At 48.0% G+C, this 26,220-nt stretch overlaps 10 protein-coding genes across 10 annotated transcripts; 2 read left to right on the forward strand and 8 right to left on the reverse strand.

Annotated features, from left to right (window-relative positions):
* Positions 1–300: 300 nt before the first annotated feature.
* FOIG_03733 (uncharacterized protein) lies at positions 301–2,051 on the reverse strand (the record flags this gene model as incomplete). Its single annotated transcript, XM_031201737.1, has 1 exon — positions 301–2,051. One exon carries the CDS (start codon positions 2,049–2,051, stop codon positions 417–419), a length of 1,635 nt encoding a protein of 544 aa, XP_031069261.1. The 3' UTR covers positions 301–416.
* A 535-nt stretch (positions 2,052–2,586) lies between these two features.
* FOIG_03734 (uncharacterized protein) lies at positions 2,587–4,261 on the reverse strand. The gene is made up of 4 exons (XM_031201738.1): positions 3,437–4,261; positions 3,064–3,390; positions 2,885–3,011; positions 2,587–2,832 (listed from the first exon to the last, which is right to left on the reverse strand). The coding sequence occupies exons 1-4, from the start codon at positions 4,111–4,113 to the stop codon at positions 2,782–2,784; spliced, it is 1,182 nt and encodes a 393-aa protein (XP_031069262.1). The 5' UTR covers positions 4,114–4,261; the 3' UTR covers positions 2,587–2,781.
* Positions 4,262–5,680: 1,419 nt separating this feature from the next.
* FOIG_03735 (uncharacterized protein) lies at positions 5,681–7,054 on the reverse strand (the record flags this gene model as incomplete). The annotated part of the gene is made up of 3 exons (XM_031201739.1): positions 5,681–5,865; positions 5,914–6,724; positions 6,776–7,054. 3 exons carry the CDS (start codon positions 7,052–7,054, stop codon positions 5,681–5,683), a joined length of 1,275 nt encoding a protein of 424 aa, XP_031069263.1.
* A 4,419-nt stretch (positions 7,055–11,473) lies between these two features.
* On the forward strand, positions 11,474–13,519 carry FOIG_03736 (uncharacterized protein). Its single transcript, XM_031201740.1, has 3 exons — positions 11,474–12,272; positions 12,362–12,492; positions 12,545–13,519. The coding sequence occupies exons 1-3, from the start codon at positions 11,707–11,709 to the stop codon at positions 13,396–13,398; spliced, it is 1,551 nt and encodes a 516-aa protein (XP_031069264.1). The 5' UTR covers positions 11,474–11,706; the 3' UTR covers positions 13,399–13,519.
* A 1-nt stretch (position 13,520) lies between these two features.
* Positions 13,521–14,824, reverse strand: FOIG_03737 (uncharacterized protein; the record flags this gene model as incomplete). Its single annotated transcript, XM_031201741.1, has 2 exons — positions 13,521–14,660; positions 14,720–14,824. The coding sequence occupies 2 exons, from the start codon at positions 14,822–14,824 to the stop codon at positions 13,521–13,523; spliced, it is 1,245 nt and encodes a 414-aa protein (XP_031069265.1).
* An 870-nt stretch (positions 14,825–15,694) lies between these two features.
* On the reverse strand, positions 15,695–16,087 carry FOIG_03738 (uncharacterized protein; the record flags this gene model as incomplete). The annotated part of the gene is made up of 1 exon (XM_031201742.1): positions 15,695–16,087. One exon carries the CDS (start codon positions 16,085–16,087, stop codon positions 15,695–15,697), a length of 393 nt encoding a protein of 130 aa, XP_031069266.1.
* Positions 16,088–16,629: 542 nt separating this feature from the next.
* Positions 16,630–17,490, reverse strand: FOIG_03739 (uncharacterized protein; the record flags this gene model as incomplete). The annotated part of the gene is made up of 4 exons (XM_031201743.1): positions 16,630–16,871; positions 16,926–17,042; positions 17,097–17,305; positions 17,426–17,490. The coding sequence occupies 4 exons, from the start codon at positions 17,488–17,490 to the stop codon at positions 16,630–16,632; spliced, it is 633 nt and encodes a 210-aa protein (XP_031069267.1).
* Positions 17,491–18,542: 1,052 nt separating this feature from the next.
* FOIG_03740 (uncharacterized protein) lies at positions 18,543–19,041 on the forward strand (the record flags this gene model as incomplete). The annotated part of the gene is made up of 2 exons (XM_031201744.1): positions 18,543–18,666; positions 18,721–19,041. 2 exons carry the CDS (start codon positions 18,543–18,545, stop codon positions 18,840–18,842), a joined length of 246 nt encoding a protein of 81 aa, XP_031069268.1. The 3' UTR covers positions 18,843–19,041.
* Positions 18,979–20,903, reverse strand: FOIG_03741 (uncharacterized protein). The gene is made up of 4 exons (XM_031201745.1): positions 20,331–20,903; positions 20,175–20,285; positions 19,875–20,130; positions 18,979–19,825 (listed from the first exon to the last, which is right to left on the reverse strand). Exons 1-4 carry the CDS (start codon positions 20,851–20,853, stop codon positions 18,997–18,999), a joined length of 1,719 nt encoding a protein of 572 aa, XP_031069269.1. The 5' UTR covers positions 20,854–20,903; the 3' UTR covers positions 18,979–18,996.
* A 406-nt stretch (positions 20,904–21,309) lies between these two features.
* FOIG_03742 (uncharacterized protein) lies at positions 21,310–26,091 on the reverse strand. Its single transcript, XM_031201746.1, has 4 exons — positions 25,638–26,091; positions 22,560–25,590; positions 22,173–22,511; positions 21,310–22,125 (listed from the first exon to the last, which is right to left on the reverse strand). Exons 1-4 carry the CDS (start codon positions 25,871–25,873, stop codon positions 21,661–21,663), a joined length of 4,071 nt encoding a protein of 1,356 aa, XP_031069270.1. The 5' UTR covers positions 25,874–26,091; the 3' UTR covers positions 21,310–21,660.
* Positions 26,092–26,220: the final 129 nt, after the last annotated feature.

Here is a 26,220-nt window from a genome sequence, read left to right on the forward strand (position 1 = left end):
GGCTCAGATACCGAAATACCAATAAATAGCCAATGACAAGCCCAGACTTATACCGAAACTCTGACTTTGTCAAGGCGATATTGACCTTACTGAACTTGGTAGCATGCTGCGCTTCGTCTGATTGGTCAGATGTTGAGATGTAGTTCTTGGCTTTACAAGGGTATCGCAACATGACGCCCAAATGGGTTTAGAGCAGAGCCTCAGCTCTACCTCGATGGGGCTGTAAGTTCGCACAGCCTCTGACGAAATGAAAAGCCGAGGCTGATAAGGGTCGATCCATTCTATGATGTCAGGAATTCCGCTCTATTCTCTCAGTCAGAGGAGACTGTAATTTCCGGCCTAAGAAAAGAACAACATCGGGCTATCTTCTCAGACTATCAGGTCTTTTTATCAAGCCGAATATTATGTTAAGATATCTATATAAGGCAAACGTTCTTTCTATTACTGTCCATCAGCTTCTTCAAGCTTGTCCGGCGTTTGTAATTCTTGGGCATATCAAAATCAAGCCTCCCAATACGCTCATAGTATTGGCCTGCCTTTCGCAAGAGGATCCCTTCACATGATACTATAGTATCAGGATCAACAACAGTTGACTCTTCAAACTCACTCGGACTGATATATCCCCGCAATTTATGAAGCACATGCAGTCCGAGAAAAAGCACCTCTAGCATATCAAATCTCTCGGGCATAAGTCTTTCTGCATCGTATTCAAAATTCACGACGTATTCGTCTTCACTGTCTTCTGTGAAGCTGACGTGACATGAAAACACAGGTCTTTGCACTGTTGAAACGATATCGGTTTCCGTGAAAGGTCTTCCCAGGTTTATGTTGAGCAGTGGAGCTTCGAATCGAAGAGCACGTTTCTCGGGAGTATCGAGATTTATGGGGCTACGGTTGTACGGGAAGACATTTGGTTTCGTAGACCGTATGAAAGAATGTGAGACTGGAAGAAACCAAATATTGAGGCACCTCGTAGCCCAAGACCAGGTGGGAACTCCGGCCAGTGCATTGTGAGCCTTGTCGTACGAATTCTTCCATAGCAACCCATCAGCAAGGTGTGAACAAAACACTCCGGCAAAGTACTCGCCACCGTGAAGGTCAACAAGTCGGTTAGCCAAGCCTTGAATTGCAACGAGTCGATCAGTCTCGTAGGTGAAATGCATCTTAGAGTATCGTGAGATAAGCTCCGTCCATGCAATCGCCATAGCATGGTCTGGTTCTTGAGCAAAACTGATATGAGATTGGCTGGTTCGTATATCTCGGGCGGTGTTCAAATCATATCCATAAGTAGGACTTTTCGTTGTTCCGTGACACTGCCATATCAGGGCATGCTTGGACCAATGGAGGATACGGGGTGACAGAACAGCCTCTTGTAAACACCATCCTCTTGATCTCAGCGGCTCAGCGGACCAATCTTCTGAAGGCGATGGCCTTGGTACAGAGAGACAGATATACTCTTGCTTTTCATTTCTGAAAGCCAGTGCACACGTTCTCAGAGGATACCTTCGAGCATTCTGCTTGACAAAAAGCCCCTGGCTGCTATCCGAAGCAGCGGACGCCGAGATGAGGCATTTAGAATGTAGGTAGTACGATCCAATGCGCGGTGCTTCTGTGTTCCAATCGTCAAGGTACACATCGTCAAGATCTGATTGAATGATACATATAGCATCAATCCACAAGTATCGAAACTTCAATAGCCGCGTAAGTTGTATAGCATCTTGTATAGTCTTCGGGAGGCTATGTACTGCGATCCCTTCGCGCCTTGCAGCTATTGTTGCTCGGGTAGTTTTTGCGTGTCCATTGGTAGAGCCCCAGCAATAACTGAGCGTCAGATACTTAGGGATGAAGTCTTTGTGCAAATCCTCGGCGGTTACGATGAGTCGAACAATACTGGGATCATTGGTATCAACATCTATGAGGCGTGTTGGTGGATTTGGTTTAAGATCTTGACGAAACCACCCGACGTCGCATTCTTGGTGAACGCCACGTTTGTTGATACAATCGTGAATTTGATCGCAAAGCTCTTCTTTCAAGTCCGGCTCCAAGGCCATTTCTAATGATATTGGTGCAGCCTTCTGACGTTCCGTTAATTTCTTAGAGTGCCATGTGTGATCCCCTTGACTTACTGTATTTTCTTCATCTGCTCTAATGAGATGTACGGATATCGAAAGGAGAAACAGAATATCTCCAACATAGAATCTGCAGACTACAGGCCAATTACTCGCATCGAGATTATCCCCTCTTCCTGATAACCCGACGTAACTTTTCGTGGGCAACCATAGGAAACAGGGACCTGCCGGAGGGGACTTTAAGCCTATGGTTCTGAGACTATAGTATACCGTAGCACGAAAACTACGGCAGAGACAGCAACCTCCGTCAGCGGAGATCTCAAGGGCGTCGAAAGAGTCGTGATGCTGAATAGCAGCCGACGTCTGCCATTCTTCGAGGTTCCATGGTATGCGGCGGCAAACATGGCACCTCCATTCGACGGAGGTTCTACACTCCATGGCTAGCGCCCCTTGGGCGGTTACTTTTGTGCTTCTGGGAGACTTCAAACATGGAGTCGTTAATTTAAGAAGTGAAAGTCTAGAGACGTGGCACATGATAGTCAGCAAGCCACCATGCAGCTCGGTATTCTGACCAATCAACTAGTGCTAGCAATGCTTTACTAATGGGGAACTACGCCTAGACAAGAAGTGTTTCCAATTTCAGATATTTATCCACTGCAAAGATATGTACATGTAAATATCATAAATGCGTCTCTTGGGGCGGCGAAAAATCTTAGTTCTCGTCCATGAGGTAAACATCGCGCTCGAGGGCACGAGTGTTGAGCTTGTATTTGTTAGCTAGGCTGGTCTCTGTCCTAAGAATTGACTAAACTTACCACCTTGGAAGGGATGTTGTGAAGATCAGTGATACCAATCTGAGCAGCATCCGCAAGAATCTCAGTCTTGAGAATCTGGATAAGCTTCTTAGGACCCTCGACGCCGTAGACGTTGGAGTACATGAAACTTCACGAATATCAGCAGAAGTCCTTAAGTGATTGATGAAAGTAGAACTTACGGACGTCCGAGACCAACAGCCTTGACTCCAAGAGCCAACAGCTTAATAACATCACTTCCGTAACGGACACCGCTGTCGGCGATAACTTCGGTCTTTTTGAAGATCTCAGGGGCGTTGCGTCGAAGCTCATATGCAATCTCAAGTGGAGAGGGAGAGTAGTCGACTTGACGACCACCGTGGTTTGAGAGCCAGATACCATCAGCACCAGCCTCAACAGCACGAAGGGCGTCCTCGGTGGTTGTGATACCCTTGAGGATGATGGGAAGCTTGGTGTGAGACTTGATCTCGTTGAAAAGATCCCAGCTTAGAACAGAAGTGGCACCATTACTGAAGTTTGTTAGTTATTGTTGGTATTGTGAGAATGTGAACATACGCATTGGTAGTGTCATAGCGAGCAGCTCGGTGACGAGTAGATGTAGCAGGAGCATCAATAGTCCAGACAAATGCCTTGACGCCCTGGTCCTCAGCACGCTTCATGGCATCCCAAGTAACAGAGAGGTTGGCATTAGAGTAGATCTGCTGGAAGATAGTGTTTCCACGCTTCTTGCGTTGAGCACCAATTTCTTCAATAGTCTTGGTGGCATAGAGAGCAGCAACATAGAGAATATCTTCATCAGCAGCTGCGTCAACAAAGTTGAGTTCACCACGGTCAGAGTCACCATAGCCAGCACGAGCGGCAGGTGAGATGAAGATTGGAGCACTGAAGTTATGGCCTAGGATAGTAACACCAAGAGTCTCGTTGAGGCCCTTCACGCTGGCGAGCTGATGAGGTCGAAGTCTAGCTTTCTCCCAGACCTTGAGGTTGTTGCGGTAGGCCCACTCTCCTGCAGCAGCAGTACGATAGAAAGCGTACTGCTGATCAGTCAAGACTTGACGGGCAGCAAAATCGAAGTCTGGAACGCCTCGGATATCTTTGAGAAGAGGACGGCTGCCCTCGGTCCAGTCGGTGCTGGCGAGGTAAGTGTCAAGACCAGTGTCAGGCTCGTTGAGCCAGGGCTCATAGGCGGAGACGGCAGCCGCCAGAGAGGCTATGATAGTTGAGGTACGCATAATGAATGGATTGACCTGCCGGAGGTTATAGAAAGAATGACTATAGCACCTAGGCTAAGAGAATAAAGAGTGAGGTGATGAGTGAAAGACGAGTCAAAACATCAGGACCAACAGAAAGAGGAAACACGTCTGGATAAATGGAAATACGCGGCCCAAGACACCCACAGACAAGACTTCGGTTATGGCATGTCCTTGAGTTTGCTGGTGGAGCTTCATGCCCCGAGGTTAATGAAGAGTGGGCACTGCTATGCCTTCTCGGATCTAGCCTGTGACACTCGTGGGGGTTGATGTCTTGATCAGATTGATAAGATCCATCAAACCAAGGAGAGGAAGAGGAAATATTCGCCGAGGATTTATTGTTAGTCTAGACTAGGCAACTATAGGCGTCATTAGTATGAAGATTGTGGCTGTCAGGTTTATTGTCCAACACTTGAAAATCATTTTCTTCTGCTCCTGCGATCCTTTCTGATGGTATCAACAAAACATGACTATGCCAAGCCCTGGCTCTCCAGAATAGCCGGTCGAGACGGTGAAGAGCCTCATTGATTGCATGAATGATACAATTCACTCTCTCATATCGCGAACATCCCATACTCCACTATTCATCCCGTCTTGACCGCGATGAAGTGGGATGCTGAATAACCCTCATTTTAGCCTCAACTCCACGATCCAACAGTTGTGGAGAGCATCCACATTGACAACGGCCAAGGGTCTCTAACAGGAAAGCAGAAACCTCTTGAAGACAAAGTGGGTTCTGCCATCTTAAGCAAAGACTCATACTACTGTTGATAGAGGGAACGATCGTCGTATTTTGGTTTGACAGGCTAGCTTGCAACATGGTAATTTTTCCGTCCCGCAAGGCGAAACTTTAAAAGATTAATCTGGCACGGACTATCCACTAATAGACGAAGCAGCATGAAGGAGTTGCTCCTTTAGGATTCTTTGATCGAAGTGACATTCTTGGCGCATGAGCCGATCAGCCGGAACCTTTGCGTTGGTTTCTATGAAACTCATCCTTTCAAGATGAATCTTTGCTTCTTCTGGATCATGAAACACCAGAATCTGCTTGTTGTCTATGCTGAATGTTTCATCCGCCCTATTGGTGTGATTTAAAATGACCGGCGGATAATTCAGCATAGGCATAACAGTAGCCTTATTCTTAGTCAGTATACTCGCCGAGTCTATAAATGCTCCGAGGATGAAGCTACCGAAATGCGCCGAGTTACAGGCTTTGCAAAGGAATTTTCGACAAAAGAAATTTCAACATAATTGTCTACTGGTGGTCTCTTACTCTATTAACATATCCTCGAAATCTCCATGCGTTACGTAGGCGATGCCGGCAAACTTATTCTAGCGGCCTAGCCTACCTCAAGATGTTAGAAACGCAACAACTGCTATTTTACTACCAGGTGCCTTAGATTCTTATAAGATATAGCGCAAATACATATCACGTTCGGCATCAGCTAAGAGCTGCTACGAGTGCACAAGTGAAAGTCGATACTAAAATCAAGTTCTACCTGGTTGAAAAAAACCTCACTTGAGGGCTAACTGTATTGCCTGGTAAATACTATGATAACTCATCGAGATACATAGAGTCGAGAGCATCTTGCTCAACCTTCTCACGCCATAATTCGTACTTTTCAAGGAGTTTGCTGTGCTCTTTCTTGAGAATTCTGGGGTTCTGATTTTCAAAGGCCATGCTCCAGATGGCTTGGGCTTCGTCTTTTGTTGTCTTTCTTGCTGAATCGATTCCTTGAAAGTTTTTAGCTGGTGATCTTTAATACTGTCTGGTAAACTCACCAATATGCTGTGCCTGAACTGGATATAAAGCATATCTATCAAGACCATTGCTCGAAGCAATCTCGTCGAGCATCAAGTCTATCTGCCCTTCCCTCCTTTCCTTTAGGCTACCAATCAGCAAGGGGACCTTAGCTCTTGGGAAAACCATTGCTTGCGAGCAACATCCGAAAGGTTCTTTGAATACTCCAGGGGGCGGGGGAAATAGTGATGCTTTTCCCGACTGGTACAGCAGTACTATCAGTCCCGGTACCAGTATAAAGGCTGTTACCGCGAGTGTCTCCAGGTCAAGATACTTGCGTGAACCTCGCCATTGTCGACGTACAAACCACACCGAGGCTGCGATTCCTATGTCAATGCCTAGGATAATCAAGAATTCGTTGTTTCCGCCAATCTCCCGACTCGACCACCCTGTTGATCTCTCTTGGTTGAAAAGACGCATGAAGAGCCAGTTGCCAGAGTCAGATATCTGTGACAGTCCTTGTAGAAATCTCATAAACCATCCCTCGGCAAGAATGATGTCATCCTCAAACATGCCAACATATAATGCGCCGGTGGCGTAACATCGTTCAAGGGCGTAAGTGTAATCGAAGACGCCTTTTTCTTGATATCGTCCATTTTGTTCGAGGTCGTTCAGGTGTTTCGTTTGTGTATCGTTGAGATCGTAGGTAAAGATGTCGTCGGCCGCACGGTTTAGCCATTGGTGGTTCCAGCCCGGATGGCGTCTCGGATCGGTTTCCGCTATCAGGACAGATATATGTAGATCGTCTCGTTCTTCCTTCACGAGGCTGTGTACCATACTCCCTATTGTCGTCTGTTATTCTAATGAGCCTGAGCACAGGTGTTTGTTTGGGATAGCACATACGGGGAGGTATTGTGTCTCACGCTTCACAGAGCTCAGTGCTACGCAGAGAAGTTTGTTTCCATTTCGTGCCTTGCCCAGAGCCGGCTTTTTCAGCTCCGGGTACGAGTTTATTAGCTTCTCAACTTGGGCCTTGCGATGTTCGGAGTACCGTGTCTCGTATGCTCGTGCCTTGTCGAAGAAGACACTACCAGGGTCACGATAAAAATGAGTCTGCCCATACCAAGTCAGGCATAATAGCAAAGCGATGCATGTTGTCGCTTTCACGAGTAGACTGAGCATATTGAAGAAAATGATTACTCTAAAAGTCACGGTAGAACATCCAAGGGATGATCGCAACTTCTATGCTATTGAAAGCCCCATAAGTTTCGCTCCTTCTCGGTAGTAATTACATGATCAATGCGCTTGCTCAAGCTGATCAAAGTCTAATACTGGGTAATTACTAACATTTCTAACGCCGCGGCCAATGACGCTTTTGGAAATTGCCGATTTTCGTATAATCCTACAACGCGAAGGATCTACACTTGTTTCGAAGGATGTTTAGTTTCATGTTCCAACCAATCAGAATATTCGTAGCGTTCAAAGGAAACGAAGCAGCCAGTCAGACGCGCGTCGGTGAAGATCACAACTGATGACGTTGGTGTTTTGCGGAGAGTAGTGTTACTCTTATTGGTGTGGTATTTAGTAAATTTCCGACTCAAGACCGAAGGATCAAATCGAAGCTTCGTTCTTTTCAACTGTGACTAGAAGGGTATCGTAAGGCTAGCTAGGCCACAAATCCAAGCGGTAGGATTATTTGCTATGACTTCGAGTTGGCACAGTTTTTAAATAGAAGATGATACAGTGTGTTTGCGTATTGACAAAGACCCATATTATTTTGAGCTTTGTTCACGTCCAGAGGGACTCACGTGGAATATCACGAGTTCCATTGTTGGTTTGCTAGTGAAATGCTCTCCCTCATCTGCTACAGAAATCTGACAAGAAACGAACAGTGGGACTCTGTTGTAATTCAAAAGTACCCAAGGAAATAAGATGTCTCTTTATTATCAGGGAGTCTATTGTGATTTCGTATGCTGTATCTTCTCTAGCCTTGTCGAAAGATAAAATGTCACGCCAATGAGGAAACGTCAGCTAGGAATGCGTGAAGGTGATGAGCTGAAATGGCGCTTCTGTGAGGTATCATTCTGGCAAAGACGCCTTGTGGCCATTTGAAAATTATGCAGTTCACTTCCAGCAACTTAAAAACGTCGGTTCAGTGCTGGTGAACTTCTTATTCGTGAGTTGAGTCACTTTAAGGAGTATTCTCCTCAAATCGCTTAACCTAGACCCTCAGCACAAGAAACCGACTTGAGAAATCCAAGTAGGTAACAGAGGTAGACAAGAGGACTTCAAAGGGCTTTGAAGAGAGGTAAACAAAGGTTACCACGCGGGTCTATCCTTCGAGCTATAAACTATCACATGCTGTTATGTATCTCAAGAAAAATGTAGTTGCGCTGTTCTCTCTCAGTATCAAGGCTTTGAGATACATAGACTGATCTAACGCCTTCATATCAAGTAATTCCTCACATCGTGGCACTCTCATTGTTTATCACTCTTTAATACTAACTCGCTATACAAGGGTTATCAACTTAGAGAGCTCGTTTCTACTTCAACCAAGCACTGACGCTAACTTACAGACACCTTGAATACTTGACACCATTTTCTCCTCGGACTGACTCATAGAAAACAGTCAAAGAGATAACGACAAGCCGTGTATTTACCGCCCATTTTCGTCTTGCCCGGGACGGTGGGACAGATGAGATGCCAAGGATTGTAATTCGTCGCCCGCACCGTCTTTTACCAAGCAGGTATCACGAACCGAAGCGGCGACTCAACCATACATAATTCAGTGGCTTGAAACCAGTGAAACAATTCCAATAACACCACGTGTAGTGCACTCAAGATAGTTCAGTCTAGAAGCTTCGGATGTCTCGGGACATGGTCTTCTAGACTTGTCGTCTGAATGTCAGTGGAGATAGCTGGGATGGTTTCGATCTTGCGCAACCGACCTTGCTTCGCGTCCAACCCTGCTGTTTGGTCCAGAGAGTATTACAAGGGATGACTAGTCTCCGTCACTAACTGAAGGCTCGAGCATAAACTTTAAGCCACGAGGGTGACATACCTAGCTCACAATTTAGACACTACTCCATAATGCCTCAACGATAGTCTGGAACCATTACCCCAAATCACATCACCGTCGAATCACAACAACATGACCCCAGTATCAGACTATCTCTTGCCACGGAATCCCAGTTCCGCGCGTTTACGAAGTTGGAGTCAAAGCGTCTCCAATGCACAGCTAACATCTGATCACAGCCCCATAACACAAGATTAACGAAGGATTCATCTCAGCTGTATCTCAAATCAGGTGATCTGAGGACCATATTCTGGGGAGTCTGCAGCTGTGGTATGATGGACATGGTTAACACCTGGAGAAAGATTCAGATGATGGGGTTGAGATTTAAGATCTCGGACCTACGGAAACATCTGAGCTTCTTTATGGGGAAGATCACTCAAAACAGACATCAAAACAGCTCATTCCCTTTTTCATGATAACAAAACTTCTATCATGATACCATTCTCCCACATTCCGAAATGATCCGAATAAAAAGCATACATGCTTATCAAGGTATAAGCGGAAGCATTCCACGTATTGGCAGGGGTAAGTTTGCCACAATTTGGAGAAGAAGGTTGCCAACGCGTGGAGAAGAGCTGTATGAGTTATAATTGGGAAATGTTCTCGAAAACGCTAGAGGTGCGGGCGCTTGGGATGATAGGAGATTTTCGTTTGTGTCTCCAGTCTCGATGCATCGTCGGGGTCTGGAACTGTAGCACTTTGGGCTCTGTTACATTGTGCTCCCGACATTTCCCATGCGTTGTCTCTGACACGAACCCTAATCTCCCACTGTTGAACAAGCGTAACAGCCCCAGATACCCCGGATCTCAGTACGAAGTCAATATTGCATTAACCTCGGGCATTCGAAACCCCAAGCTAGAGGCATCGTTCCCCTCAAGTGGAGGTTGGAGATATCGTACGAGCCGCCACTAGAACGTCGAGACTTTGCGGGTTAAGAACCAATCAGTGCGATGAAGAGTGCGTCGACTTTTCCAGCCAATTACTTTGTTGGGTTAATGCTGATCGGAGATTGTGACTAAAGAAGCAGATGCAGCCTAGCCCCGCGATTCAATCTCCAACCGAGGAGGGAATCCTTGTTCACTTGGGGGAAAGACGGAGGGAAGATTAACTCGGGAGACTTGACTCGTAAAGCTTTGACATTCTTATGTTGTCTCTTATCTCTAGTAGTCGTCCATAGCGTCTCGCGATAACTTGGCTGGTCTTTAGCGACAAACATGCCAGAAGATAAACCGTTGGTCAACAATGAATGAAGTCGGCTGCGATGCGACGGATTTCCTCATCGAGAAAGCGTCTCGGCGCCAAGGCGAATATTTCCCGAGTCAGCCAAGACGCACTTTGTGAGGTCATCCCGTCGAAATGATCGCCAACCAAGAAAAACAGTCGGACTGCAAAAGTGACTGGCGAAAGAGGAGCGATGTTACAGAAGTGCCACGGCGATCAACTTCCAGAACAATCCTAACTCAGACAGACGATGCATGTAAGCATGGACCAACGAGGGATTAAACCAACATCGTCATGGGTCATGGCTACACCTCCAAGTGCACCCTCAGGCCCAGTAGACTTGTAGATGTAACCAAGAAAACGCCAATACCTTTCACCTCCAACGCCAAGGTCACTTATCGAGATGGAGACTCGGCATGTATCTCCCCCAATTCTGCCTCCACTTGTTTCTGTTTTCTCCGTAGTGAGTTACAGCGTAAGCGGGGACTGTGAAAAAAGTGTTCTACCCTTCTGCCCTTGCTAGCCTGCTGGTGGTTCTAGGTGTTAGTTGTCTCTCCCCGCAGAGTCAGTGGGTGTGATGGCCCCATATTTCACAGTGCAAGGTAAGCTTAACAAGGAGCCTTAAAATGTTATGTCAAACCCTAACGTTAAAGTGGTATAAGCGTAAATTCCGGGGTGATCGGCAGTTACACTGAGAAGCACAGCGGTGCCGTATTGCCGAATAGGCCTGGCTCGGCCTCTCCGCACGTTTTGGAGGTGTCCACCTTTTGTATGTATGCGAACGGGGTTGTCATCTTGGTGATTAATCCCATGTGACCAATTGTGTTTCATGGCTTCCAACCTTCTCTTGGTGGGAGATGGAGTGATACAGCGTCATAGGATATGGCGAGAGGGGATATGTCATATAACGAGACACCCAAAAACAAGACAACACAGCAAAAGCATTGAAAAGATTGACTACGTAGTATTCTTGTCACATTATCTTGTATAAACTCGTTCATTCGTATAACTTGCGGATCCGGTGTCATCCTCTTCTCCCCCGCATACACAGACAACAAACTCTCAACCTTGATCCCAGTCAACAAACCAAAATCCTTCCTCCCTCCGTTCTCACCCGGCTCAACAAATGATAATCCCTTCTCCATCCCCATACTTCCTTCGCTCTGCGGGGAACAGACAAGGCCAGGGTGGTCACCTCACTTTCTGTTCACGGGCATGATCCGCTAGACGAGTACCCCAACTTCGAGACCCTCCCCACGTCTACTGTAACTCTAGGGTTTTGTGTTGGTGCGACATGCTGGCGCGACATGTTGGCCTGTATGTTACCATTACACTGCATGGTATGGTAGGGCAGGGGACTAGTGATGCTGTAATCGGAGATAACACATTAAGCTTGTTGCTGTGATCTGCGGTCGTGGCTGGCGTTGCGCAAAGAGGATATAAATCCCCCCTCTTCTCCTCGTAAACTCAATTCTCCCCAACCATCATCACTTCCTTACTCCCTCCTCCCCTCAAGACCTGTATAAGCATCTTTACAATGGTCAAGCAACCATCTGCAGGCGAGCCCGCTGGCCCTGTGGTCAAGGGTGTCATTCCCACAGCTAAGCAGGCTCTCAGTGACCTCTTCATCTGGAAGCAGCGTGTCGTGATCACCAACGAACATGGCGAAGAGACCACTGAATGGCGGGACCCAGATCCCATCAAGAACCCCATCAGTCTGATGGCTCAGCTTTCTGGCAAGGATTGGATCTTTTTCCTTGTAGGATTCTGTGCCTGGACTGCTGATGCTTTCGACTTCCATGCTCTGTCTATCCAGACCAAGAAGCTCTCTGTTTACTATGACACCAGCAAGACCTCCATCACCACCGCCATCACCCTCACTCTCCTCCTCCGATCTGTCGGCGCAGCCATGTTTGGTCTCGCTGGTGATAAATGGGGACGCAAGTGGCCCATGGTCTTCAACATGATCATCCTCGGTGTCCTTCAGATCGCCACCATCTACAGCACAACCTTTCAACAATTCCTCGCCGTGCGAAGTCTTTTCGGTCTTTTCATGGGCGGAGTCTACGGCAATGCTATCGCCATGGCTCTCGAGTCGTGCCCGTAAGTTAACTCTACCCCAATTGAACTTCATCATGCCAAGTTTGCCAAGTTTGGAGAATGTTTTTATTTCCGTGCTAATATCGCTCTAGCTCCAACGCTCGAGGCTTGATGTCCGGTATTTTGCAGCAGGGCTACTCTTTCGGCTACGTCTTGGCTGCATGCGCCAACCTTGGCGTTGGAGGTAGCACTGAGAGTTGGAAGACCGTTTTCTGGATTGCCGGTAAGTCAACATAGTCAAGACCTATCATTTGATCTTTACTAACATTGATCAGCTGGTATCTCAATTGCCGTCGGTATCATTCGTATCTTCTTCCCCGAGTCCCAACAATTTCTCGAAGCCCGCGCCAAGGGCAAGAAGTCTTCCACACCGGGTGCTTTCTGGGCAGACTGCAAGAAGATGCTCATCGCCGAGTGGAAGATGTGCGTTTACTGTTGTTTCCTCATGACCTGGTTCAACTACTACTCGCACACTTCTCAAGACTCCTACACTACCTTCATGTTGGAGCAGAAGGAACTAAACAACTCTGCTGCTTCTCGTGCCTCAATTCTCATGAAGACTGGCGCTTGTGTTGGTGGTACAATCATTGGTTACCTTAGCCAGTTTGTTGGTCGTCGCCGTGCCATCATCGTGTCAGCTTTCATGTCTGCCCTCATGATCCCGGCCTGGATTCTCCCCACAACCGAGAGAGGACTGAGTGCTTCTGGCTTCTTCATCCAGTTCTTCGTTCAGGGAGCCTGGGGTGTCATTCCCATTCATCTCAACGAGCTGTCGCCTCCTGCCTTCCGATCTTCATTCCCTGGTGTCACTTACCAGATCGGCAACATGATCTCATCTCCTTCAGCCCAGATTGTCAACGCCGTCGCCGAAAAGACATTCGTCACACTCAAGAACGGCGACAAGGTTGAGGCTTATGGTCCTGTGATGGGCGTCGCCACTGCTATCATTGCTCTCGGTATCATGTTCACCACTATGTTTGGTCCTGAAAAGCGCGGCCGTGCCTTTGAGCATGCTGTTGCTGGTGTCCACGACGGAGACCTTCCTCAGCACCAAAAGAAGGATATTGAGACTGCTAGTGTTGAGCAGGTCGAGATGGACGAGAGAAACAAGAACAAGGAGGAAGCTTAAAATGACTTGGTTGCCCAGAACAGCTAGCTTAGACATGACACTTCAAGTTTGCAGCAACACAATCTCGATAGCCTATGAATACAATCATCAATGGCATATTTGCTTCCCCTCCCTCGTAAAAATTATGGTCTCTTATAGTTTCTCAATATCCTAGCAATCACGTCATGGTGTTCAGCCTCTGCAAACTCTGCTGCATTACGACACCTTTCCTCAATTGTGTCAGGTTCTTCGTCATTGTCTAACAGAAGATGGACCATGTCAAGTCGACCGTGTTCTGCTGCTCCTTCAAGTGCAGTTCTTCCATCAATCTCTGCTCCTTTGGCGCTGACACGAGCCCCATTCTCGATAAGGAAAACAGCCATCTTGATGTTGCCATTGATAGCTGCAAACTGAAGAGCAGTTGCCCCTCTTTCAGTCGGGGGTGCTTCATCGGCCGTCGCTCCATTTTCAACCATCCAAATGACAATTCTGTGATTCCCCTGTTTTGCGGCGAGCTGGAGAAGTGTAGTCTTCTCTGGAGAGGAGGAAAGCACCTCTAAAGAGGCACCGCGCTCGATAAGATATATGGCCTCTTGAGTGCGATTGTACTTGACCGCAAGCTGAAGGGCTGTCGCTGCGTAGCCAGGAGCAGGTTCTGTGTTCACTGAGGCTTCATTATCGACAAGAAGCTTAACCATATCAATGCTGCCATTCATTGAGGCGTACTGAAGAGCTGTCGCACGATAATCAAACGCTTTCGCATTGACGTCTGCACCGTTGTCAATGAGGTATTTGACCAATTCCAGATTCCCAACATTGGCAGCTGTTTGAATTGCAGTCTCACCCAATGCCGAAGCATCAATATCAGCACCGTGTTGGACAATAAGCTTGGCCAGCTCCACGTTGTTCCTGGCGATAGCCAACTGAAGGGCACTGTACCCGGTCGGGGCTGTGTTTACATTGGCTCCGGCTCTGACAAGTAGCTTTGCCAACTCTGTATCACGATTACCCACGGCTGCTTGAAGTGCAGTCATCCCGGTCCCTGGAGCATTGACATTGGCGCCTGCTCCAATAAGAAGCTTCGCTAGCTTCACTCTGTAGCCAGACACTGCTACTTGAAATGTAGCCCTTCCATTTGAAGCCTTCACGTCGGCGCCAGCTGCCAGAAGTAATCGGTGTTTTTCTAGAGCGCTAGGATGCCGAAAGACCTCTCGTGCGACTTGTTGAACCGGTGTCCCCCAAGTTGAAGGCTTGTTGACATCTGCACAATATTGTATAAGTACCTGGACTGTTGAGAGCGAGACGTTTTGGTCAAGAGCAAGTCCAAGTGCAGTTAGTTTACCCGAGATGTCCATCGCATTTGGATCTGCTCCTTTGGAGAGAAAATAAACTGCTGCGCTTTCATTCCTTCCTTCGAGGGAAACAAGAAGCGGTGTTTGGGAACCATCGATCAGACAATGTATGTCTGCTCCTTTGTCAACGAGCACCTCTATAAGCCTGCTGTCAAGTTGATATATTGCCTGCTTCAGTGGCATTTCGAGTCCGGTATTACAACAACAGCCTTTGCGACATATGGCCAGTGACTGCTGGTTGGGATTGGCGCCATTGTTGACCAAGCATTGTGCCATGTAATTCTGGCCATCATGCATTGCTAGCCAGAGAGGTGTTGGATATCCAGGCTGGGCGCAGTCGAGGCTGGGATTGACGGAACGTTGCATTAACAAGTCGAACGTTCTCTTATCGCCATTCCATATCGATTCGCAGATCAAGGAGCTGGCTTATTCTTCTTGGACAGTGAATACGCCAGCGTCGAGAACCTGAATAAGGTGCTTGAAACCGCACCGGATGGCGGCTTTAAGGGCTGATGAAACAAATTCCCGCGGCCAATGCAGCGCGTGGTGATTCCATATTTCCAATAGCATTTCTAAAAGGCGTATGTTGCCTGTAGCCACGGCTTCCTCCAGATAACTCGTTCCATCGAGGAAGTCGACGGGGCGACCCTGACTCTCCAGTTCCGATCACACGTAAGTCACAAGCTCAGCGGAGCCAAGCCTTAGTGCGGCTTGAAAAACCGTCGACCCTCTCTTCTTCGAGTCAGAGGGGGAAGGATCACCACCTTTCCTCAACAGAATTTTGAAGACATCATGATCCCCAGATTCAGCGGCAGCTTCCATTGTCGTCAGCTCCCCATCTGCTCCTCCAGTCAACAAGACTTCGATCAATTCTGTCTTCTTTTGTCCTCTCCTCGGTAAGCGGCACGCCAGTTGCAATGCCGTTGGGGTTGTTGGATGTCGAACGTCGACGGCTGCACCTGCATCTAGTAAGATTTGGTGATTTTTTCCAAGCACTTCTCGGCCGATATCTGCAGCGGTGTCCACAACATCCAAGATTCCAGGGTTTGTCCCATGCTCTCGAGAACTTCTGGCTCGATATATTTGTCCAGCATTGCGCCGCCCTCAATCAGCCGATTGACAATTTCGGCATCGTCCAGAAATACTGCCAACTGGATGGGAGTAATGACTGGGCTCACTAGGGACTTGGAACTATCTCCCAGAAACTCAAGATCCGTATTCTGAAGTTCCTCAATCAGTAAGTTTAAGTTGACGCCCGCTTTAATCAACATGTCAACGAGGATCAAATCGTGATGAAAGATAGCAAAGTACATCACTGAAAAGCCTCCTGCTGGTAGCAGCCTTGGGTCTGCTCCCATTCTCAGTATGTACCTTGTGAGGTCTGGGCTCCGTATCCTGACAGCTTGAAGAAGGGGCTTCACATAACCGGAGTTGAAATTTGCTCCAGAGTCAATTAACGTTTTGGCGATTATTCCCGAAGGGCGCAATGTAGAGGGCTCCCAAGTATGTCGTCTTCCGTGCTTTGGATCTTTGCTTCTGGGTCGGCCCTAAAGATCAACAGGAGCTGAACGGCGGCCCGGTTCTCCAGTCTCACGGCTCGGTAGAGCGCAGAGCATCTGCAATCATTCGGATCGAGACTGTCGGCGCAGACCCCAGACTCGAGTAAGAAACGCAGAAAGTCCATTCCTTTGCTTCCTCCAACTCTGAGCGCCACAAACAGGAGGTGGACTGCAAAGATTTCTAGAGTAGGTCCCCTCATAGTGAGTAGATGCTTCATCTCGATGAGAAAGCCACTAGAGATGGAAAACTGAAGAATATCGTAGGTGGTCTTGTCGGTTCTGACCAAATTATTGGAGCAAAGAAACACAAGCGAGTTGAACATTTGCAACCATGGTGGTTCTTAGTGTCGGAGGCCTTTTAGAGAATTATCCACGTCTTGAATTAGTTCAAACAGTCTCTGTCTCGTCGTGTCAAGATTCTTTGAAATCAAATCGGAAATGGATTTGGGTGGCCCTTGCGGTGGCAGACTTGTAGGAGTTTCCCCGTTGGCATAGATGCCCCATGGTAACAGAGTTTCCACCTCGCAAGAACCAAGTGACCCGTCTTGTCGGTTGGGGCTGGAAAGTGGGCATCGACTACAGACTATGCGTGTGTCAGTCCGATGATATAATAAGACTGGGTCAAGGTTGAGCTCACGTAGGTTGTTGAAGCTTTCTCGGAAGTTCAACCAGGGGAAATTGCCAATGAGAACGATCTTAGAGTTGGATGATGGCGGCGTATAAGCAACTACGCCGGAGGTAGTATTACTCACGACTTGATAAACACAATTGATTAGCAGGTGTCTATATCCAAGCATGTTGCACTCACACTCTTCTTCGACTGGCGAAACATTATATCTTCTCAATTCTTTCTTTCGCCTCTTCTCCGAGATGACTTTACCATCGATGCTGAGTTCGGTTATCTTTCCCTTGGCCTCGCGCTTGGTAACTAAAGCACTCGCATGCTGCCATTTTTCTTTGGTGTAATTCTTTTGCAGTTTCCAGTTGGCATTCACTTTGCGAATATATTGGGCTTTCCTAGTTTATGATTAGGCAAATTATTTCTAAATTGGTACCAATCGGACTTAGGTAGCATGGAAACCAGATTCGGCCATGATATGGATAACATCGTCGAGAGTGTTGTCTTGATTGACGTACAGCTCAGTTATGCGACGCCTTTGGGCTTCCCACAGAGCGGGCGAAATTCTTGGTGCTTGCGGCATGTTGAATAGATTCAGTAGATTCCTCTTGGAACAAAGACTTCTTAGAAGCGGTAAGTGGTGAGGATATTGGGCTGGAAGTTGGGGGAATGGGTAGGAAGGTCGGACCTTTAAGTGCCAACCCGGGTAAGGTATTCACTACTGGCTTTCGAGTACGTGCCTGAGTACCTGGCCTGGTCCAAGCTGGCCTCTGTCCAAAGTTCGTGTTTGATCCATGCCCTGTCAGAGCCTGATTTGGAGGGCATGGTCGTCATGCAGCAGCGCTCCAGTGAGGCTGATTCCTCAGGTCCCTGATTGGCAGCCAAAATTCTCGTTTCCTCAATCACATCTGTCATGCAGCAACGTGATCCAGGGTCGTCTTTCGGGGTAACTACAGATCGAGATCAGGCTATAACCAAGACAGTCTCAAGAATGCCTCATTTTGCACTTCGGGCCCCCAGAATATGCAGCTCAAATTTATCAAAGCAACTCTGTATTTATATGGATGAAAATTTAGGTTGATTTCCTTGTTGGTTTCCTCTTGTTTTCGGTTGCAAATTCTGCACGGGTCAACTTCACGAGATGGCTTCTATGAATGAGGTAGCTGAAGTATCTTACCAGAGACTTCCGGATATGATTCTATAACATGGTCAGTGATTTCGTAATGTACCATGGCGAACGTGAGCCGTGGATCCATGATGCCTTTGTGCGAAAGAAACAACCAAAGCCACTTATAAGTATGGAAGAGCCATGATAGGTTGGCCATAATCCGCGTTTCCATCCATGTCTTACTCAAAAGCACAATACCATACGCCACCGCCGCGGACTGACAATCTCAGCCACTTGCGAGAAGACGCCGGCCTGCAGATCACTTAGACCAGAATTGTTACACCTTTTTTACTTTCAGGAACGGGGGGAACTCCACCAGCTGAGACGCATATATATCATCTCTGGCTTCCGCATGCTTCACATTTGACACGTTTATTTTCATGTTACAGAAGTCCGCTTTAACTGCTCAAGTACTCTATTTTCCTCCCAATCAAAATTACAGTACTTCAAGTGCCAAATCTCGCAGCATGGCCATGCCTGTGGAAGTCATAGTCGCCATTGTTGGCGTGTTAGTCAACGTCCCCACCTTCGTTCTCGTTTTCTGGCACTGCTTCCGCAGAAGGTCATCATCTAATTCTGGTCGAAGCCAGGGTACGTTTTACTTTCATCTACATTTTCTGTTAAGTTAATGACAATTTCTTACAGAAGAATCTGTTCTTCTTCGATCCCCTACCTTGCACCCTCGACGTCTGACATTCGACGCCCAATACGCTGTGGCCTTCCCCTGCACGATGCCTCTCATCCACGTTTCGACACCTCGTCTTTGACATGACACTACACTCAACATTCTTGATTATACAAACAGTCTATGGTATAAATCTAACGACCACTATACTCAACATAACGATCGACGTCAACGAAAGCGATTTGGTGAACTTTGGCACATCTTATATAAACAGAATACACATGTTCAGCATACTTCTACTTAACCTTCTTGAGGGTAGTCTTGAATCCCACCAGCTCAACCTCCTCCGCCCTTCCATCCTCACTCTCAAACACCATCTCATCTAATCCCAAGAACTCATACGCTGCTCTATCTATCATCGCCCAACTCATACAACTCGCATCCTCCCAGAACAACAACCCCTCCTGCATCCCAATTTGATTCGCCGTACCAATTCTAAACATTGCTCTCCACTCTGTCCTGTTCCCCGCTGTAAGATCTGTAGGATATAATCGCCCAGATAGTGAGATTTTAGGTACGTTGGGGTTGAGCACGGAGAGATAGTGAAGCCAGTGTGTCGAGACGTCTGTTCCGCGGACTATCCACTTTGTGATACTCAGACCTGGGCCATCGTCATCGACGTCGAGAACGAGAGTCGAATTTGTATCTTCATTGATGTAGGTCCCTGCAAATGTCTTCTTCGCCTGGTCTTTACCTGCTGCTTCGAGAGCGGGCACAAGAGCCTTTGTGATCAGTGAGAAGAAAACCAGAGGAAGACCTCCCGCAATCTCGGGTCCTCCCACTAATACACTTATAACTATACCATAGTCTGGAATCATTGCAAAAATGGAATGATAGGTTCCTATATCGCCTCCTTTGGTGTAGACATTGACCACCCGTTCGTCAGAGGTCAGCTTATTAGATCGCACAATCTCCCAGGGCGCGCCGATAAATTGCCCCATGCCACTGGTAAAAGTCACAGGTTTGAGCCACTTATTTGTTTCTGCCAGGTCTAAGAACTCGTGCTTGAGGATGGAAGATCCGAAAGCGAGGAGGTCCTTTGTCGATGAGTAGAACGAACCAGCCCTGTGCAAGTTAGCTAAAGACCACTACTCCCAGAATGAAGGAGACGCACGGGCTAAGGATACCGATAGAAGTATTCCAGAAAATGTCGTCAGGTCCAATAGCCCCCACAGAGTCATCAGGCTTCGCATAAGTCGTACTCTTCATCCCCGCAACATCAAGCACATTCTTTTGCACAAACTCTTCATATGACTGTCCCGAGACTCTCTCTATGACCAAGCTCATAACGAAGAAGGCGATGTTTGAGTACACGGGGTTGCCCCAAGGTGCAAAAGTCGGAGGCCGCTTGCCAAAGTTGTCCCAGAAATCTATGCCGGTCAGCTTCGGTTTTTAGTGTTGGTTTTTAACTCACCTTGAACGTCGCAGGGAGGTATGCCAACCAGGCCAGCACATCCTAAGACATCATGCGCCGCAGGGAGACCCAGGTCAGTCCAATTCCTGAAGCTCGTCAAATCCGTCACCACTACCACGCATCAGTACCTGATTTCTCATTGAACTCAAAACTCACAGTCAGCAGGCATGCCTCCCATGTGCGATGCAAGAGCCTTCAGCGATACCTTATCCCAATCGACAGTCGTGATCGCATTATTCTCACTCTGCTGCTTGTTCAACTTCCTCAATTCAGGGACATATTTCGTCACCGGATCATGCATGCCCACTCCCTTGAGTTTGAGCGCAGCGAGGGTAGTATACGCCTTCGAGATACTACCAATGCGATAAACCGAGTCGGCATCGATCTTGCTTACGCCTCGAGGATCCAAGTTCTCTGGTGTGTGATGAAAATCCAGCAAGGGTTTGTCTTCGTAGATTGACGTGACGCCAACTGATACAGCCGAGCTATGCAGAAGGCTTGAATAGGCCTTTATAGTTTCTGTGATAGCTTCAATGGCATTTTTCACATTTTGATGTGAGCTTGGGTTTGTAGGCGCAGGGAGGACTGGACCAATTGGAGGACAATGGTAGTTCTTTGCAGCGAGTGCATCGCCAGTGAGTAAAAGCAAAAGAGGCAGAGGTTGCACTTGGATCTTCATCTTGTAAGTCTCCCAAAGACTGAAGCGATGAATACAGGACTCAATCGGCTGTTTATGAATGAAATGAATGCGTCTTATATAAATAAGACGGCGCGTTGTCCTCCCGCATGGTACAGGATCCCCCGCATAACATCCTGGCCCCTATGCAGTCCTCATCATTCCTTGGCCTGGCGATCATGCTCTTTATCCCACTTACCCATTTAGGCATCATCCGGCGCCGAATAATGTTGAGAGCAGCACAGCTACAGGACAAGCAGGTGTTTATAAACAGGGATATACAGGCGAGAGGAGTTAAGGAATATGAGCTCAATCCTAAGCGGCAGAACAACCTATTAATCTAAAGATAGCTTTAGAATCATCTTGGGAGGTCTTTGGCTCACTTTCAGAAATCCTATCAAGAAGCGAGGATGGCTTCGTGGGTACATACATACTTATTTTTGGCCCCCAAGTCCGTGATTTAGTTGCTTGCCAAGGACAGGCAACAGTGAAGAGGTTCCAAGTAATCAAACCAAGAAACGAGCAAGTAAGTTATTCCCAACGCTTTTGACTAATAAAGCTCATGTTTCATGTGGTAGTGCAACTAATATTGTCGGTTTTCTTCCTAAAGAACTACATCCACCCGTAATCAATCCCCGCATCCACCGGTAGGTCACTGGGTGTATAGTTGTCTTCACTGCGTCTTCCAGTATTTTCATCGCCATTTCCATTGTCATCAATCGTCATGGCATCCATCGCTGTGCCAATGGATGAGTTGTCTTCACTGCGTCTTCCAGTATTGTCATCACCATTGCCATTGCCGTGTAAATACTAGACCATCCGGGTCTGCAATTGGTTGTTCTCCTCCCTAAGTGCTTTCAACTGCTTCTCAAACTCCTTGTTGACCCAATCCCAGTATCCTGTCCAGGTGCTGGCGGCACCAGCATTACTAGTAGCTGCTCCAGCGTTACCAGTCATGGCCTTCATCTTCTCACCTAGCAGCAAGGTCACTCTGAGGATGCTCTTGTTGGCTTCCTCTTGTTTCTCCACGTCCTGCTTCACGGCATTATCCTTCAGTTTCACCGAGAGGACAGTTCTGTAAGCCTCAGCGATCGAGTTCAAACGTCGAGTTGTCTCATCGGGGTCGATCGCGATCAGCTTGGTCACCATGAGATTGCAGAGTTGCCTAATATCATTATCATCCTTGAGACCAGCGACGACACGATCGTAGAAGTCTATGTTATTGATGCGACTGAATGCAGTCTCCATCAAGGCGTACAGTGTCTCATACGCGCTCTGCTACAAGTCAGTTCTTGTTCACAACGAGTTCACCGTAAACGCACCTTTCGGACCTCAAGGCCATCGTCCACGGTGTGCTTGAAAGGTCCCATCATGACTTCCTTTATGAGTTCCTTCTTGATAACTGATTCTTGCAGAACAAATGGCATCAGTTCTCCCAGGTGCGGGTGGATTAGGTCGGGCTTCGATCGAGCAGCTGTAGTGAGTGTAGTCATTGCCAGTCGGCGAATATCCATGTCGGAATCTTGGAGCATCGTCAGAAGCATCTGAATTAGGACGTCCCGTAGCATCACATCCAAAATCTCGTCACTTTCAGGGAGGGTATAGCGAACAGCTTGAACAGCCATGCCTCGAATACCCAGAGACTGGTCCTTCAGGAGAGCCTATGAAGAGTTAGAACATTCAGAACGGAAGGGCTTGGGCATGCATACCTGAAGGCGTGAAATGAAAACGGCAGGGTCGAGTGTGACAAGTCGTCCAACACATTCAGCAGAAACGACCTTGTTGTCAGCATTATCAGAAGCCTTGAGAAGCTCGTCCCAAATAGCTGGGGCGTAGTTGCGCAGGTCAGTAGACTGCGCAGAGATCGATTGTAGGATTTCCTTGATGGACTGAATAAGGAGGTACTGAGTGTTTCCACCTTTCTGCATGGTCTTCAAGATGACAGGAAGGAATTCTGGAACATTGCCGGAACCTGCCTGGCCAAGAGCAACGGCTGCCGAGAGAGAAACCTTGTCTGGCTCCTTGTGGAACTGATCCAAGAAAAGGTCTGGCTTCAGGGTTGAACTTGTTCCAAGCCTCTTTCCAGCTTCACCTAAAACAGCCAAGGCAAGACTGACTCGGGCTTCATCATTCGTTTTAGCACTGGTATAGAGCTCCGTGACAAAGCTATCAAGCTTGACACCAACTGAATCTCCACCCGTGACGAGCAGAGTTCCAATAACTTTACCGACGACGGGAGGGTCGCCTGCAACGCTGACATTTTTAAGAAGTCCCTGCATGAGTCCCTGGCCGGCCCCGCTCTCTCCAATGTTGCTGACTAGCACAAGAAGTTGGTCAAGAACGATTCCTGCATGGTGCTCCTTGAGCAGCTGCGAGATGGCAGCGATCATCTCATCAGTGACCACCAGCTCTGGATGCTCAGGCACCAAGTTTGCAAGGATAATTAATGTCGGTCCAAGGAGATGCGCGTCGCTGTTAACGATGATGGGCATCAAATCGGTGACAATTCCCTGAATAGTGTCGGGCTCGAGCTGACCCTTCGTAGCGGGCGACAAGACAAGGTTACGAAGAGCAATGATGCTAGAGCCACGGAGCGACCGATTTGCTTTTCGTAGCTGTGCGGACAGCTCTAAAGTAACATCTTGAACCCATGCCTTGTCCAGTTGCTCGGGGGTCCGGGCATAACGGGCTACGTTCTCCACAGCGCGGACGGCAGCAAGGCGAGTAGTCTCATTCTTCAGCCTCTCTTGGAGGACTTCCAGAGCAGTCTTTACCTTATCCTCAGAGAGAAGGGAAGATCCCTCGGAGGTTGAAGTTCGCGAGATAAGGACTCCCAATGCATGAATGGCGCGTTGGCGAACCTCGGCATCGGCATCCTGAGCGGAAGATCTGTCAATAATGACCGTATAAAGCTTTTCTAGCTCAGCCTTGTACTTGGAGGCAGCATTGCGTGACCGTGGTGGGGTAATTGTCTTGACCAACTCCTCAACGGTGCGAATAGCCTCACTCGAGATCTTATAAAAACGGTTATTGGCAGCAGATGCGACACCATCGACAATCTTCGTAAGATACGGCTGTAAAATAGTTGATGAATGAGTCTTTGCAATGTCACTTATCACGCTAAGAGCAGTGATTCTCAACGTGCTTGGGGTCGCCGAAGAGGAGCCGGAATGGGACGCCACATGAGTCGAGGCGGATACAGCACCAGTGGGCTGGATAGCCTCTATTATAGGTCCAATGACTTGGTCAAAGTACTCAGCCAATCCACCGTGTTGAACTGAAACTATGTCATTGAGAAGCTTGATGACTGCCTGCTTGGTAGGAATAGTCTTGCCCTTAAGTTGCTTAGTGATTGCCTTAACGATAGACGGTGTAAGGCGAGCCAAGTCAGCTCGTGGGCCACTAGGAGGAATTTTCTCCAAAACGGGTGAAACCAATCCAGATCCTGACATGAATTGGGACGCAGAAGCGCCTCCACCACTACTTTGACGTCTTCGTTTCCGGCTGATGGGGATGCGGGTCTCGGAGTCTGGCTCAAGATCGTCTAGGGAGAGGTCTGTTGTGGGGAGTCCTTCACCAGTCTTGCGAACTAAGAGCGAAAGTGCCGAAATGATCTCAAGGCGAACATTCTCCTCTCGCTCAGAAATACGTTTGATAAGATGAGGTGCCGTCTGGTTGTAGAGAACACCGTTCTCAAGCAGGTCACCACTACCGCGTGTTGAGATAACTGTGTAGATGGTCTTTGCAGCGCACCGTCGAACCTTCCAGCTGGCGTCGTCATCGTCGTCCTCAAAGCCATCATCGGCATCAAATTCGTCGTCCTCGTCCATTTCTTCGTCTTCCTCTTCATCCTCCATATCCTCGTCCTCGTCATCCACATTGTAGTTGGGATCATATTTGAGATATCGCAGGCAGGCTTCTATGGTTTCATCTGTGAACGGGCGCATCTCTTGAGGGCACGAGGCCAAGAAGGCATCTAGGGCTACCAAAGCAGCTTCTCGAACTTCGTTGAAATCTTGCCCAAGATCATCTCCGTCGCTAAGAGCATCGAGATGTTCTTGAAGTTCTTCCTCGCTAAGTGCCTTGATAATCAAGGGTGCAGTACCGGCAAGATGAGGTCCAAATCGTGCAGGAATCGACCGGGCCATACTACCGAGGATCGAGATGTATAATCTTCTGGTGACAGGGCTGATTTGCTTCGTTAGACCAAGGGTGATTCGCCTGACTACTTCTTCCAAGTGCTCGTCAGACAAGTAGACAGCGAGCATAGATATAGCCACAACAGCCCTCTTCTTGACAACTGATGTGCCTTTCTCGCTTTCAAGTAGCTGAATAACAACCTCTTGCATAGCCTCTACTTCAACTTGGACAAGCATAGGTCCAAAGCATCGGACAACCTCAATCAATACGTCGACAGCTTCTGCGTTGAGGTCGCCTTCATTTTGTAGGAGTCCTTCGGGGACAGGAGGAAGAGGGACCCTGGGGTTCTTTGGGACCTGGGTTTTGGGGCCGGGCCCAATAAGTCGGGGGATCAACACGCGGCTGATGGCGCTGTATGCTTCCTGCACATCGGATGCTGGTGGGATGCCTGGGACTGGTCGAGGGAGAGCGATGATGACATTTCGCAGTGCAAGTGAAGGGACAGCATTGTCCACGGAGTTCTTGAGCTTCAGGGACGAGAGCTTCTCGATCAAGGGAGCGATAACGGGTGTCGGAATCTTGCCCACAAATGGGCCCAGGCTGATTGTCGTTAGCACTTTATAGATTGAATTGTCCGCTTAACATACCACTTCACTGCAAGGTTCTGCACCTCACCATTTTGATCGTCCAACACCTTGATGAGACTATCAACAGTACGAGCGGCGATATTATAGTCGTGGTGCAGAAAGTCCGGTTTGGCGATATTCAGAAGTTGGAGTAAATCGTTGAGGGCCATGAAGCGGAAGTCGGGATCATTATCACTGAGCTTTGTGACGTGGCCCATCACCGCCTGCGGCGTGGCATTGATTTGACCAGAAGCCATACTGAGCGAGCTTCACGATGGTGTGAGCTTGGTGGTTTCAGATCATAAGCGCGGGGTAACGGATGGAGGGGTATTGGGGAAATTGGATAATGCAGAAGTAGGAGATGTGATCTCAGTAAGATAAAAGTCAAATATAATGAACTCGACGAAACACGAATGCTATTCGGATTGGTTGGTACAAAGATTGAGAGTTTGAGCTTCCTCTAGGCAGACGGAAGAAGGTCGGAGCTCTCGAGGTGGTGCCCCGCTATGACATCCGAGCTGTCACCCCAGTCGCGGGAGGGGCGATCGTCGGTGGTGGGTCGGCGTTTCTTTGATCCGTAACGGTCAACGACTGTGCTGCACGA

Source organism: Fusarium odoratissimum (assembly GCF_000260195.1).
Source record: "Fusarium odoratissimum NRRL 54006 unplaced genomic scaffold supercont1.4, whole genome shotgun sequence".
NCBI lineage: Eukaryota > Fungi > Ascomycota > Sordariomycetes > Hypocreales > Nectriaceae > Fusarium > Fusarium odoratissimum.